This window comes from Thermobia domestica, chromosome 18 (assembly GCF_964235325.1).
Source record: "Thermobia domestica chromosome 18, izTheDome1.hap1.1, whole genome shotgun sequence".
In the NCBI taxonomy this organism is placed as follows: Eukaryota; Metazoa; Arthropoda; class Insecta; order Zygentoma; family Lepismatidae; genus Thermobia; species Thermobia domestica.
Window position 1 is genome coordinate 173320214 of NC_137471.1, and position 16812 is coordinate 173337025.

At 36.6% G+C, this 16812-nt stretch overlaps 1 protein-coding gene across 1 annotated transcript; it reads right to left on the reverse strand.

Annotated features, from left to right (window-relative positions):
• Window positions 1-11278: 11278 nt before the first annotated feature.
• On the reverse strand, window positions 11279-11863 carry LOC145675396 (uncharacterized). Its single transcript, XM_081745800.1, has one exon. The coding sequence runs from the start codon at window positions 11861-11863 to the stop codon at window positions 11279-11281; it is 585 nt and encodes a 194-aa protein (XP_081601926.1).
• Window positions 11864-16812: the final 4949 nt, after the last annotated feature.

Consider the following 16812-nt stretch of genomic DNA (forward strand, 5'->3'; position numbering starts at 1 on the left):
TATTGTGCGGACCGATGCTCACGGCATATGTTACCTCAGAAATAATAAAATGCTAAATTCTCGTTTTATGCTTTGGGCCATTCGTTTACAAGGTTTCCTTCACCCTTTACCTGTAAAAGAGGAATTATTTTCCCGTTGGAGTTTAGATATTTTTGGCCCGCTACATAGTAGCGCAGGCTACAGTTATATCCTGGTTATGATAGAATATCTTAGCCATTTCGCAATATTAGTACCGCTACGAAATATGAAAGCTCCGACAGTGGCTAGAGCCATGTTGGACGAGTTAATCACGCGTTTTGGCCCCCTAAAAAGGTACTGACGGATAGAGGAACAAATTTTCTCTCAGCGATAATGGCCGAACTAAATGACTTATTTGACATTAAACATGTACGAACTGCAGCATTCAAACCGTCAACAAACGGGCTGTGTGAGCAATTTAACTCTGTCATCGCAAATTTTCTAACTAAGTACACGGCTAAACAGCCTACTAAGTGGGCGGAATATGTGCGCTTGTGTGCATATGCTTATAATATATCAACCTCCCCTATTAGGAAATACTCCCGATATGAGATTGTCTTTGGTGAAAAGGCAAGATTTCCCACTCAGTTGGACACCCAGTATCAATTTACTAAAATACAGGAACATCAAAAACAACTAAAGATAATCCGTAAGTTAGCCCAGCAGGCTATGACGCATGCACAGCAGCAGACTAAGTTACGAGTCGATCGCACTAGACAACCTATTAAACTAAAGGTTGGTGACTTAGTATTGTGTAGAGATTATCTACCTAAGAAGGATATTTCTCCTAAGTTGACACCCAAGTTTATGGGACCGTGTTACTTAAGGAGCATTTCTCCCACAAATGCTTTTAAAATTGAATTAGTAGCAAACCCTAACCACACTCAGATTGTAACCATCGAAAGGTTAAAAAAGTATTTCCCCCGAGACAACTCACGCGAGCTGGAAGTTTCTAGCGATAGTGAGGACGATGAATGTTAAGCGTAACGTACAAGTTGACCATGAGGCCTCGCCGCCTCAATTTAAACGAACTTATAAAAAAAAGGGGAAAAACTTGGCGAAATTATTTAGTGAGTGTGCTGAATGTCTCATATATCGTATAGACCTCTAAAAACGTGGAGTACACGTAGTCAACATGACCTCTGGCATACCGGAACACGTGAATACAGGGCTATAGATAGAGTCTAAAGGTATACGTTGTGGAATTGTGAACAACACAAACTTTTTCGTATACTCTTCAACAGTTAGAGAAAAAAAAAGTTACTTCCTGGGATCCATTCCCCCTCTCCCTTCGATGCGGTAAAAGGCATTAGATACCCATGGCATACTATGGATAATAGGCACTCATCTTAGTCGGCGACGCTAAAATTGATCTGAGGAGCAAATAAAGCATTTTTAAAATCAGGGCCTACCCTCCCATACTAAGGAAAAATTAGACGCTTCACAGGAAAAGTTATGTCGAGTTAAAACAAAAATAAATGTTTTGCCAACATATTGGGGTATTTTTTTGTTCTTGTGTGAATGTGGCCGGCCACGAATGAGTTACCCTTCTTCTTCTCCTATAGGACTCCCAATATGCTGCCAAACACAGAAAACCTATAAGGAAAATAAGTGTTGACATAGCTGAAAAGTAAAATATTATTAGTAGCTACTAACATTTATAGGTACACGTGTCTTCTATTGTATACTCAACTGCGATTTTAAATATACGTCGGGCAGATGCAAACTCCTCAGTCACAGTACAGGATTCCATCCGTTGCCGCCACCTGATTATTTCATCTCTCTCTTGCGACAAACTCGCCGCTCTCCCTCTTCGTGTCTAGGAAAGCATTCACCTGGAAAATAAAGCAAAGTCAATATTGCCTATTCTGGGTTGCTCCGTTACAAACTTATGCCTACTTATGATAAACGCGATGTTTACGTGTCGCTTTCTTTTGACCCGGGTTATCTACCTGTGAAAAAAAATTGGAGCGTAATCCCCCCACCAGATATTTACATAGGCTACTCCACAAAATGCCTACCCCGTTTGTGTTTCTTTGAGCAATTATTATTTTTTATTTTATTTTTTTCCGCGTAGTTCGGGCGGGAAACATATTGGTTAAATTAAAAAAATAAATAAAATAGAAAACGAAATAAGGAGAAATACGCCTTAGTCTCTGACATGTTGTTTTCTGCTGCTGCTGTGGACTTCGTATCTATAGATATGAGTGAAATTTTCCTGCGACCCCTTCTGGGTGAACACAAGTGACCTTATGCTGCTGTAAAAACAACATATCTTTCAGATGATGACATGAATTAATCTATTATTTTAGCCCTCTCCACACATTTTTGGAAATAATTTTGTAAAATAATAATAATAATAATAATAATAATAATAATAATAATAATAATAATAATAATAATAATAATAATAATAATAATAATAATATTAAAACATTGGAAGAAAATCATTACTTGTACATCAGGTCGTAATGAAAATCAATACTCGAATAATAGAATCCTTCATACTTTACATGACATATAGTAAGGATACTCGAGCTCTGTCAACTTGTTTTTTTTTAATGAATCTGGTATAAAGTAACTTAATTTGAGTCAGAATAAAACTTATGATTATACCCAACAAAAGTTTTAAAACTACAAGTCATGAGACTTTCGAAATTGGGTGGCCCTCTTCATAAGCGGCCCTGTTTCATAAGTGGAAAACACTGCTTCACAACAGCGCATGGCGCACACGAACTTTAGGATATAAATATAAGAACGTGACGGTAATTATAATTTAAAGTGAAATAAATTGTCAAAATAAATTGTCAAACAAAAGTAGTACACTTTAAAACTTAAAAGAGTTAATCACATAACGTTTTGTTTAATGAAATGTTCTTTAAATTGTTCGCGGATACTTCCTCAAAACCCGCCTCTCATTCAGCGTTAAAACTAAAAGCAAATCACCTCTTATCAGGTGACGGAAGTGAGTCCAGCTGCTAACAAGGACTCAGGATGTTGTTGCGTGTAGCTTCTATATCGAAGAACACGCCAGCATTTATATCGAGAACATATAAAAACAAATAAATAAAACAGGGGAATAAAATTACAACATAATGAATATGAATAATAATAATGTTACCAAACAGATTATCACGATTAGGGAACTCTGTAGTATCCATTGAGCAATTGGTTCTTAACGACCTCTGGTTCGATCCCCCAATGGATCATTTCTTTATCCTATATCTAAATTATCGCTCCGCACGAGCTCAAGTTATATTCGAATGGTTAGGTGTAAGTAAGTGGAATCAAATACGTTCAATAGAAAAGCTAGTTTACCACATATCATCCCCATCTACACTAGGGATCCCGAGTTCGAGACCCGGAATATTCCTGTCAAAATTAATATCGTTGTAAAATGATCTCAGTTATCAGTGATAATTGGCATTTACGCAATTGTATCCAATTTTGAATGGAAACAGATAAGTCTGAGATCGAAACCCGACTCACGCACTTTCTGTATGAGTGATGCGCACAAAACACCGTTTTTGTTTTCGTTTTTCCTTAAGGAAACACTTACTAAATTCACAGGTATTGCTAAACGCACACAGGTATTGCACAGTAACTTTGATCACTATCCCTCGTTGTGGCTTTCACTTGTGGCAATCGGTATGGGATACTCCCAGGATACGAACTGCGATTTCATTGCACTCGAGTTCAGCACTAAACTATGATAACACTCACTAGTAAAACAAAATTGGTAACTTGACTTGAAGAAGTTGAAAACGCATGATTCAAAAATAATACACTAACAATTCAGGGAGATAGTACTTACCCCGTAACAGGAGACCTCCCCTCATTGTTTCTAGAAACATAAAGTCTTCCCTTCTCTTTCCTGTGCGTTCTTCGAGCAAAGGATGATACGTATGTCCCAACAAGCTGAAAAATATGAACCACAAAGTTAACTTATTTAAACCCGTTGGTTGTCATACTTAATAATTAGCACAGTGCAATAATTAGCATCATTCTTAATATTTAGAAATTAGATAAAGGTAACTATTATTTAAATCAAGTCATGCCTTAACTACCAAGTTCGTTAAATTTCGGCTAATAAGTAGTCGGGACACTACACTCAACTTCAGGTCCCCGCGTCCAATCTATAATACTATGTTTGTGTGTGAGAATTTTTCGTTTCAGGCCTTTCCTTTCAGAAGCCTAAAAGCAGAACCTGCCCAGGTGAGAGAAGTGAAAGGACCTGCGCATTGAAAATAACTGAGTATTCATTTTCCTTTTTTATAATTTTGTTAAAAGTTATTAATTTTTATTCCCTGGATTATCAATTTACTTCGACTAGGAATTTGACATTTTCCCTTGTTATTCTTACTAAGCTACCTACAAAAATATGCAAATATAATGAACAAATCATAATGTACACAAGATAAGACTGCCTCCTCTGAGGGCCTCCCTTGTCAATAATTAACTTTATAGGGCTGCACCAAAGCTCAAAAACCTTACAATATTAATTCAAGAAATCTATAACAATTGAGACAACATATCATCAAGGATCTAGTAAGACACTATTTAAAAAAAAGAAGAAGAAGAAGAGGAAATCAGCGTACAATAATGAAAAAAATATATGCATGTTAACTGAGAATTTAAATGCTGGTTATGCCCTATTGTGAGATAAGTCTTATCTTGAACACTATGGGTACATAAGTTGTAATAAAGCGTAAAACTAGAAAAAGGATTTCAGTGATGAAACATTACATGTTTAAAATTTATATCAGTTTGCTTGAGTTTGTTTTAAATTTTTAGTACAATTAATTGCCAGAAATTTTGACGATACTTTGGAACTAATCCTCTTAACTGGTATATTTGTAAAGGTATAATTAAATTTAATTAAATCTTGTTCAATCTAAACTCTGTTTAGTAGTTCTGTGGTTTACGAAGTAACTTAAAAGCATTGCATCAACTTGCTAAGTTTTACCTTTGTTAAAATTCAATTTAAAAAAGGGTAGATAATATTAACATTTCAAGCTATAAAAGATCGTATACAACAAACTTCTTGTACTCATGCATAGAAATCCAAACGACTGACCACTCTTATCCTTTAACTTAAAAAATAAATACAAATATACTTATCTGACAATGTTAAGATGTCCCTGGTCTGAAGCCGGCGTCTGTACAGTATACTAGATGTATTCTCTCAGTTGCGATGTGAAAACCCCCTTGCCCCTCTCGCTCCGAACATTCGTCAGCTGAGCTGATAATTTACAAGCCACACATCATTATACCAAGCTGTATAATTAGCTAACTTCCGCCACGCTGGTTCAATTCAAATTTCCTCTTAACACGCTATTCCTCAACCAGACTACATCTGAAAACAAAATATACGGCAAAGGTATGTCAATAAGGCAATGTGTGCCCAAACAAGGTATTGTCCATCTTGTAAAGTACCTTGGATTCACTCACCATATGACTCATCATCCATTAATCATTGCTGTAAATGAAAAGAATATTTAATAATTCACTTTCCTCCATCATTATCATTCCACTCACGAAAAAACAACCCGAGTTAGATACCTCAATCAATTTGTGAAAAACTTTTTCTACGATGGTGTTATCTTTATCTTCGCACCATCACAGCTCAAACACAAGAGGCATTCTAACAATAATGTGTGGTCAGCGCATATACCCTTATTTCTAGGCTTCCTGTTTAGTTTGTTCATGGTACAAAATTGTTTCTTAGTCTCATAGTGATAATTATACAAACACATACATTAATTAAACAGGTATCTATACCTAGACTTTGACGATGTGTGGACAGCACACCCAGGACATCTGAATGAAAAAACATTTTGTATTCGACTCTCATTTTCGGATAGCCTCACTTTTGGTAACCTTCGCAGATTCCATCGATCACTATACCTTTCTTAAAATTGATGTGTGGTCAGCACAGTTTAAAAATGAACAATTAATAGAAGGATACAGTGGACCTTCCTAAATAAACAAGTACTCTGCATAAGCCAAGGTTATTATATAACGCATTAATGATTATGTAGTCTAATAGTCTCTTTGATTGCAGATCTCTATCCATTGCCTTCCCAGTGTGATGTCTAGAGTAAGGCCCCACCCCCACCGTCCTGGTATCTGGCGGTACCCAAGGATCCAGATCACAGCCTATCGGCCCCATCCAGGGCTGATCCAGAGGGACGATATGGAAATCGATTATTGTCATGATTCGATCCATCACTGTTTATTATTGGACAAAATATATCTAAAAACTAAACTTCCATACGGATACAGAACTTTCTCTGTGCCACAAAATTTATAAACTTCTGCAGTGACAAGGAAATCTTTTATCTACGGACAGACTCCCATTGACCTACCTCAGTTCATTGCTTACAGGTGAAAAACCCTTCTCGCACCAGTACAAACACAAAATTTGGACAAGTGATAATCCTCAAAGTACAAAAAAAACTCTTACAAATCAGCGTTGTGACAAATCATAAGAAGATTGTAACGATAACCAAACAAGCAAACGTTAAGAGACTTTAAAAACTTTCTCAATATATGAAATAACTCAATTTCATTGTAATAACCACGATCTAACGTACCAAAAGCCATGGAAAGCTATTGTCTGAATATAGAAAAAAATCTTATTGTTTGGTCAAGTAAAAGCACAAGTGTGTTGCAAACATTTGAAGGAGCCTATATGAGAGTATAGTAATCGACTCCCCACATTCTCATTCCACTATGTTAAAGATCGTAATTTTTGGAACCTCTGTATATTTATCTTTTGGCAAACACCGAAGCGAAAAAGAACAAGGAAGTACTTTATTTAATTATTCCTTGCACATTGAATTTAATCAGATCTGCATTCAACTGTTGCTCAACAACAGGATACATACAGGTCTTCCTGTATGTCGTTTCTCTGTAGGATTATTCTCCGAATAACAAAATCACTTACACTATGTGTTTAAGAGCTAAAAACAGGAAAGTTCAAAACGAACGGAAACCTATGGTTGTTATCAGTCAAGATTAGTTGAAGTAAAAGAAAGAACGGAACATACGTCCGGTGTTTATAATTTTTTTTTCTCTAGCTCAACCATAGCTTTGTTGTGGTTAACTTTTGTGTTTAAAATCTATCTTATAAAACAACAGGAACCAGCAACATGATGAGACATGATGTAACTTTACTTCGTAAATTTCCTTTCTAACTATGAAGAAATCCCTCTCGATTTCGTTTTGTTTTTTTAAAAAAAGAGGATAAAATACGGATGCTAATACCAATACTACTATTAATAATAATAAGAAAAGGAATACTCACAATACTAACAATACTAACCTATAGCCCCCCCTAATATCCCCCCTAATTATAAAAAAACTTTATACAGTCCCCTTCAAACCATGTACTCTAGTATGGTAAACGTAACTGCATCCCTGAATATTATAAGTTGTATCCGTTATTACCATAGGCCATTAGGGCATAAACTAACCCACTAACCATAGGGTCAACTCTTCAACCATTCAGTCTTCCCCCTTGCTAACAGAACCTCCCATGGAAATAAAATCTAGAGTTGTTTGTATTTAACCCCTAGGTGCGCCAAAGTGCGCTCATTTGTTGGTAATTTCTGTATATTGCCAGTATACATTCATGTCAATGTGTCTAGCGTAATGCATACCATACAGGATGAGAGAAACCAAATCGAGGTCGCAATAGCAATCAGACTGAGTAGAAGTTTATAAAAACCCATGTACATACTGTGATCAACTTGTATAGGACAGAGCTATACAGTAAGTTTGTAATATATTACACTTATTGCAGCCAATGTAAGAGAAATAGCTAATAATGTGAGATTTATTATTCGATAACATTAGGATGAGTATAATATAAAATGTGTATAGACGCACTTGAAACATTTATTAAGCATTGTGTTTTAATCGCTAGTTGTTAATTATTCAAGTTATTTTACATACGCGATTTAATCATTTGTATGCAATCGCTTCTATATTACAAATAAATATATTACAAGATATGTAATGAAGTACTCAAATACTTTCCAAGTATATTTTCCTTACATGCCATAAATATTCAATATTCATTTGATTCTGGAAAGTAGAGTATTCCCTATGCTTTATGAAGTATAAATGGTATATTGAAACAACATAAGGAATTTTGTTCACAACCTGTAAGGCACAACCCCGCAATAATTTAAGAATTAAGGCAACACAATCGAGTGTACTATTCTATATCATTGCATGTTTTCCCATTTGGCTTATACTATAACCAATGAAAACTGCTATTGTAATTTTATCGTCCATCTCAGTCAAACCTTAAAGCGCTTCACGCTAATTTTGTTTGAGTGTATTTAATGTTGATTTTCTTTCATTTTTAGCTGAATTATATTAGTAGCCTGAGACAAATCACATTCAACACGTATGACGATAATTGTACTCAGTACAGTAAATATAATGGTACTTAGCAAATCAGTAAACTCACAACCTCTTAATTTTCTTTACGATATCAGACGTTGTACTCATAATCGATTCAAAGTCATGCTTAATACTATGGTTAGGAATTGGTTTAAAAAAATTTACTATTGTGAGTTCACACGAAACCTCTTGATAATTATAAGCTAGAAGGATACGATGATTGTAAGGTTTCATTCTACAAGTTTCAAGTCATATAGCTTCGTACGAAACATGTTCCTTAATCTCCTATTTTGTTAGTGGAATTATGTAACATTTAAACGTACTATAGTTAAAACACATGAAATCTTACAATCCCGCTCTCTTGCAGTTTATTCGTTCATAATCTCCAAAATTCTCAAGAAAGTTTTGTTTTTAGTTTCCTAGCGCCTTACATAAGGCCCATTCTATATTAACCCTTTAAACCCTAGCAACTTGCCTTGGATAACCGTTCCCGTATTATTTTATTAGGAAGATAACTTTCGACATTTTTTGTTTATTTTTTTTACCGAGGTCGGCGGATAACTGTTACACAGTTGTGCCTTGAAGTCCTAAGCCGGACTCAAATTATGGGGCGAGACGCCCGCGCTTTTCAAAGTGTGTGTGTGCAGCAAGGAAAAGAGAGAAAGGGAGAACGGAGTCAGTTGAGGCTCTGATTGTATTAGCAACCTGATGCCTCATTGACACCAACCCACACGCATGTAATAGTGGTATGACCCTGGCTTTGATTTACTCAGATCACAGCGCCGGGTCCCGGATGCCATATTTAGTTAATACCACGCAGGCGATAAATACATGAAAAATATTATGTATTTGGAGCTATGCGTGAAATAAAAATTGTAAGAAGTAAATGTAAATTAGAAATTTCAACCCCGGCGTGATAGGGACAAATCATAGAACACTAGACGTCTTAGCCACTATTGAGCATGCGCGTGAATAAGTTCGCCGAGGCTCGTGTCGTAGCGTTCGAGCGACGTCAGAAACTGGCAGAAATGCGTGGGACGAAGCGCCTATATAAGCGAGGCCTGTTCGCCGGCTCGGGTGATTCTTCTGCCTGCAGACTACCAGTGAACTTCGCTCTGAATAAAATCAGGTATGTGATTAATTTTTTCTAAGTTCCCCCCTCAACTCGGGATGAGCACTTTGAGATTGTTTAGAGACCAATATGAGTTTTATTTCAAGTCGAGACCAAATTCCCTCTTCGAGAATTAACACTTTGCCTCATGGGCCAATGCAAGTTGCGAGGTACGAAGTTTAAATTTCACTATTCTCAATAAATCGCGGTTTAGCATAAAAACCTTCTAGCACCTATTTGGTTACGAAGGGGTTGTGCCCATAAAACGTGATGTAGTCAGAATTTCAAGTTGTAATTCCAAGTAACCGAATTGTGAAATTCATCTGTATTCCCATTTTTATTTTTTTATTCTTATAAATAAAATGTAAAATGGAATGGTCTCTTTAATTTAGTCAAGCTATCTCTCCCTATCTAAATTCAGCTCACAGTCTTCATATGTTACCTGGGTTTCGATTTCCAGTACCAGCTCTACCACTGAAATAAGAGTCTTCCCCCATTATTGAGACTTTTAGTGCACTTTCTCATCATTCTCGAACCAGTAGGCCAAAGACGTTTTCAAGACCGAGGCTTAAAGGGAGTTGGACTCAGAACCAACTTCGTAATACTGAGTGGAGAGTAGAGGAGTGATCTCAAATACGGTTTCACAAAGAAAGTGTACACAATTTTAAGTGTCAACCTCAGAACAACACAACAACACATAACACTATATATGAATATATATACTATACCATATATACATATACACACACATGTATATAGAGGTAACTAATATGGACTAATAAATACATAAACACGTGTAAGACAATCAATATATATACCACAATATAATAGATATGTGTATTCATATCTTATACTTTAAGCTTTTTCAACAACCTATTCCACTGTTGATCGATGATCAGTCTTGAGTTCCAGTTCATAGCTTTAATAAACTCCATTTCTATAAACCGTGCCTCCTACCATTTCCTAACTATGCTTCTTTCTTCCTGGCCTAAAATTTTTACTTCATTCCAATTAACTAAATGTCCCGTGTCCCTTACATGCTTGTAGACCGCATTTTTGTTCCTTTCTAGCCTAACGTCATCCTTATGTTGTCTTATACGCATTCTTAGTCTCTTTCCAGCTTCCCCAATATAACACATATCACACTCACCGCAGTGAATTTTAAAAATCAATTTTTTTTATATCATCATTAACCCTTGTTCTTCTTCTGTCTTCTTCCTTCTTTTTTTCCCTTATTACATCCAGAAGCCTCTTGCTCCTTTTTCTGTAAGTTGAGATGCCCCCATCTTCTTAAGCATTCTTTTAATGATTTCTGTTTCTTCTCCCAATCTTTCTACCCCCACCACATTTTTCTTTTTTCTTCTATTTTTCCTTCACTTTGCTCTCCTTCTCGGCTTATTTCTTTTTCTTAGTTTATCTTCTCCCATCTCCTTCTGTATTTTAGCCTCTTTCTATCGTATCCATTATTCTCCACCTGCTTATGGAATGACTGTATACTCTGTTCCGCCTTGTCTCTTTCACTGGTTATTTGCTTAATTCTATTCTAAATGTTAATGATGAAATTCCTGTTGGTCGAGTAATCTACATCAGTTCGGGCGTGGCAATAGTTTCCCGACGCGCAACTTTTTTGATACCATTCTGTGTATATCACTCCTTGTTTCCTCCTTATTCTCATATGCAGGAAAACTATAGCCTCTTCCTTTTATACCTCTAGCTCCAGTTGTATGCCTTTCTCTATATCCTCAATTTATTTACAAACTTTTCCAATTGCTTTACAGTTCCTTTCCGAATCCCCAAGCAATCGTCAATATATCTAGCAAAAAACATTAATCTGTCACTTCCTTTCATCCTTACATTCTTCTCCCAGTCGTTCATAGTAATTTCTGCTAGCACTGGACTCAACCTGGAACCTATGCTTAGTCCTTCCTTGATTTTCAATAAATTATCACCTATAACACAATAACTGTTATTCCATATAGTCTTCAGGGCCTCCTTCTGTCCTTCTCCACTCCAACCATTGATCTTCCTATCCTTCATCAATTCAGTGATGACTTTAACAATGTTGTTTCTTCTTAGACTTGGAAACATAGCCTTCACATCGACACTGAAAATGATTGTTTTAGCTTTGCTCTGTCCTACTTCCTCCAACCTTCTTCTTAACTCAACCGAGTTTTTCACACTGCTACTGTCTTGTTGCCTCCTTAACATTTCCACAACCTTCTTTAACTCCTCCTCCAATGGTTCAAATATATTTCCTCGGCAATCTAATACTGGTCTCAGTTTTACCTCCTCCTTATGTACTTTTGGAAAACCTTTCATTACCGGTATCCTGCCTTCTTTATTAAGGACTCTTTCAAAACCTGCTTTTGTTAGTGACACTAAAACTTTTTCTTTAATTTTCTCACACACAGATCTTTCACCTATCACCTCGTAAGCATCATCACAGATATCATTCAATGTTTCTTTGTATCATTGTTTTTCCATCACCACATTGGCACCACCTTTGTCCACTTGTTGCACACATATGTCTTTTCGCTTCTTTATATCCTTCAACACACTGTACTCGTGTTTCGAAAGGTTCCCCTTTGGCTTCTTTATGTTCCTTTCCACAACCACCTTAGCCTTTCTCCTTATCTTATCCCTTATCTCCTTGTCCTGAACTTGAACTATGGCTTGCTCTACCGAGTATATAACCTCTTCTCCGTCCAATCTTTGTTCTTTCGTAAGTATCATCACAGATATCATTCAATGTTTCTTTGTATCATTGTTTTTCCATCACCACATTGGCACCACCTTTGTCCACTTGTTGCACACATATGTCTTTTCCTTCTTTATATCCTTCAACACACTGTACTCGTGTTTCGAAAGGTTCCCCTTTGGCTTCTTTATGTTCCTTTCCACAACCACCTTAGCCTTTCTCCTTATCTTATCCCTTATCTCCTTGTCCTGAACTTGAACTATGGCTTGCTCTACCGAGTATATAACCTCTTCTCCGTCCAATCTTTGTTCTTTCGTAAGTATCATCACAGATATCATTCAATGTTTCTTTGTATCATTGTTTTTCCATCACCACATTGGCACCACCTTTGTCCACTTGTTGCACACATATGTCTTTTCGCTTCTTTATATCCTTCAACACACTGTACTCGTGTTTCGAAAGGTTCCCCTTTGGCTTCTTTATGTTCCTTTCCACAACCACCTTAGCCTTTCTCCTTATCTCCTTGTCCTGAACTTGAACTATGGCTTGCTTTACCGAGTATATAACCTCTTCTCCGTCCAATCTTTGTTCTTTCGTAAGTATCATCACAGATATCATTCAATGTTTCTTTGTATCATTGTTTTTCCATCACCACATTGGCACCACCTTTGTCCACTTGTTGCACACATATGTCTTTTCGCTTCTTTATATCCTTCAACACACTGTACTCGTGTTTCGAAAGGTTCCCCTTTGGCTTCTTTATGTTCCTTTCCACAACCACCTTAGCCTTTCTCCTTATCTCCTTGTCCTGAACTTGAACTATGGCTTGCTCTACCGAGTATATAACCTCTTCTCCGTCCAATCTTTGTTCTTTCACTTTAAACTAATAGCCTAAACTTAACACTTTCTTCTCATCATCCGGAAACGTCACATCACCTATTACTACCACATTTTTGTCAATGTCCTCCTCCTGATTTGACTTCCACCCTAACCGCCTTCCCTTTTCCATTAATATTTTCTTCACTTTCACATTAAATTCCTCTTCCCACACTTCCAGCCTCTTCATAACTATATCCCTAGTAAATATCAACAAACTATCGCTAATGTCACTTTTTAACTGGTATACACATGGTATAGTATTGACTCTCCATCTAATATTCCAGAACATCAAATCTTTATGTGTCACAATGACATTCATGTATGTTCTACCAGGTCGTTCTATTCCCCTCCCATTCCAATATATTTCTAATAATTTCCAACATTACCTGATCTCTTCCAATATTAACATCCATAGCCGCTCAGACCGAGAGAAATTGCCTTTAACAATTTTATCACTGCCTCCACTAGATGCTTCATTCACCCATTACCAAAATCAATCCGTTCCTGATCTAACACTACTCCTGACATAGTGATCACATGATCTCTCGCCCACAGTATTTTCATCTACATTCTAGATCCTCTGGAATGTAGATTGCTACTAAACTTACTAAACTCATACAATGTCAGCGACCTATCCTCCTTTTACTGAAAAAGAATTTAACCCTTCGAATACCAAGACTGGATCAATTTGGCCCAGATGATGTTTTATAAAGAAACACTACAATATCAAAGAGAGGTAGTGGGCTAATGTTTTAGGTATTCCTCCATTAACCATTCCGCAAGCTACGTGATTCTTTACTCCTCAAAAGTATTTAATCTGTGACATGCTTGCTTTCAAAGCGCACTGCACCAGCAAACCGCTCTGCAAGGACTGTCAGGTGTAATCAAAATACAATGTGTGACAGAATTTATTCCTAACAAAGACAGCGTATTTCTATGTATAAATTTCTAATGTTACCGTACTATAATTCAAGTATTGTTTGAAAGAATCACGAGCCGCCACTGACAGTGTATACTGCGTATAATATGTACTGTAATATAAAGAACGATCAGGTACATTGCCCTTTTCATTGTACGTTAGAAATTTTAACTCCCTGAATGAAACTTGATATATATATTTTTTACAAGAAGCAGCAATGGGTCAAAATAACTCACTTTACCTAACATTGTAAGCTTGCTATTCTAAGCGTTAATCCACTCTAATCTTTACCACCAATCATTCAACTCGCAACTGAGTAGTTCATCTCTCAAACCGCATATATATCAGCTCGTCATCCTAAAATTCCTTTCCTCTAGTTAAACACTCACGTCAAGTCTATACAGAATATGTTTGCACTGGCAACCACGAAGCTCTTTAGCATCATAGAGCCCTCCACCGAACAGTGCTTAATTATTTTAAAGTATATAAATTACGACAATGGATTAAAATTTGAAACACAATTTCTGCCATATCACACCCTTCGCAATATTAGATGCGTTTCAATGCAATAGCTGGTAAATTTACCCAAACCTCTTATCCTCTCTTACATCACGATCAGGAATTGCACAGAGACCAAGAAGAAGCTAAAACCTTTGCTTCCTAATTATAGGAGATTTTCGCACCTCTATCATTAACTTAGCATTTTAATTATTATCCTGTAGACCATTTCAACTTCAATTCGCCACATATTCATCTTCAACCCAACATATCTACTCACAAAGCACTCACTACCTTCATTTCTACCACGCAAATCACTAATGTCATCTATCATAAATGTTATAATGACCCTGAAATCAATAACATCTATCGACATGTAAGACAAAGTCCACCAATACTGCTCAATCTTAGAAATCATCCAAATTTCTCTTGTTTTTTAAAATCAAGAATACCGTCTGATACAGCTCAACAGAATCTTCACCAAAATCCGAGGAAAAAAATATCGTCAAATGACTTCATATTCATCTTTCTCATTACCATCTTTACCACACCATCAAGCAGGCTCCGGCCCACAAATTAGCATCAACGATCAGCTTCTGCGTCTCCTCAACTGCATCCATAAGCAGTATAATACCACCAAGCCATCCTGTCTGGTACTCTTTAATTCAGAGAAGGCATTTTTTGACTGTAGCGTTAGGGTTTGATTTCAAAACTGCTACATTCTCGCCTTCTAATCGCATATATCCGTTTTATTTACAATTTCTTGTTTGGCCACCGTATTTACGAATACATTAATCAACAGTCATATCAAACCATATTTATGCACAGGCATATCTAAGGCTCTTTACTTTCACCCTGTTTATATCTACTTTATGTTGTCGACATGCCTCTTCCCACACAAAATATTCAGTTATTTCCATACGCTGATGATACAACTTTTCTTGCAATTTGCTGTATTATTCACTAAGTAAACAACGCCTTACAACCAATAACACACACTTTTGATCTGTGCTGCAATAAACGGCGACTGAAATCCAATGCTGCTAAAACCCAAACTACATTATGTCTGCCTCCTAAGAAACGCTCCAGATTTCACAGTAATTCACACTTACTTCCATCACTCTTAACGACAGCCGTCTTAGAATCTCCAAAACCGTTAAGACTTAAGACTCACCATAGATAGATACCTCAGATAGAAGACTATGTTCAGGACATCAACAAAAAGGCATATAATCGACTCAATCTAATAAAACGACTTACTGGCACAACCTGGAGTATTTCTGCAAAGCTACTCTTAAGCACTTATATAGTCGTCCTTCGACTTGTGCTTAGTTACGGCCATACCGTTAGGTTTTGTCAGCTACCCCCTTTTATCAAAAACTTAAGGTTCTCGAAGATCACACACTCAGAATTCTATACCACATCAAACTTCCGAGCTCTGTTCCAGAGCTCTATGCTCGCGTGACTTTTCCATACATTTAGTTAAATGTAGAAAAACCTTGACTCAAATACGTCCGGAATGCTCAATCCTCATCATCCACTCCTCTCCGATTCCATCAACGCCCATGTCTATTTTTATATCGTTCACAGCATCAGTCATTCTACCTCTTCCTCCTCTTTACAATGTATCATTATTCCTTACCACAGAATCATGAAGATCTTCAGCTCATCAGAAAGTTTCTTCTCTATCACCCTCCGCACAATATTCACACAATCATATTCTTTGTCACTAACAGAGTTTCCCATTTCGTTTGATTAATGCTTCAAGGTGCCCCCAAGGGAGAAGAATAACCTATATCGGTCATTTTACAACATCTTATAGTTTGTCTCGTCCAAATGCAGCTCATCTCATAGATATTTCACTGATCAACGCAATATGATGAAATGTAAATCCAAATACTTTCATCATGATGTCTATAATTCATTGTACAATTTCATTTCTCCACCGTCATTATGATTACGATTGTAAAGACCGTAATGTCCTATTTACTTACGTGATTTATGACATAAAGTTATTATAAATTGTTGAAAATCCCTTAGACCATGTCTAACTCCTTTCTCGCAGTACCCTTGATTTCTCTTTCCCCCATGGAGGGCATAACCCTCGAGCGGGTGGTTAGATAAAACAAACATGCGCCATACCTTTAGGTTATAATTACACTTATGATGTTATTTCTAAATTGTGTTTTATAGGTAATTTGTGTCTTGAAGCAACATGGAGTTCTTTGTTTTATACTTTTATCACAAGACTGAAGTCGCTGTGAAACCGAAAGT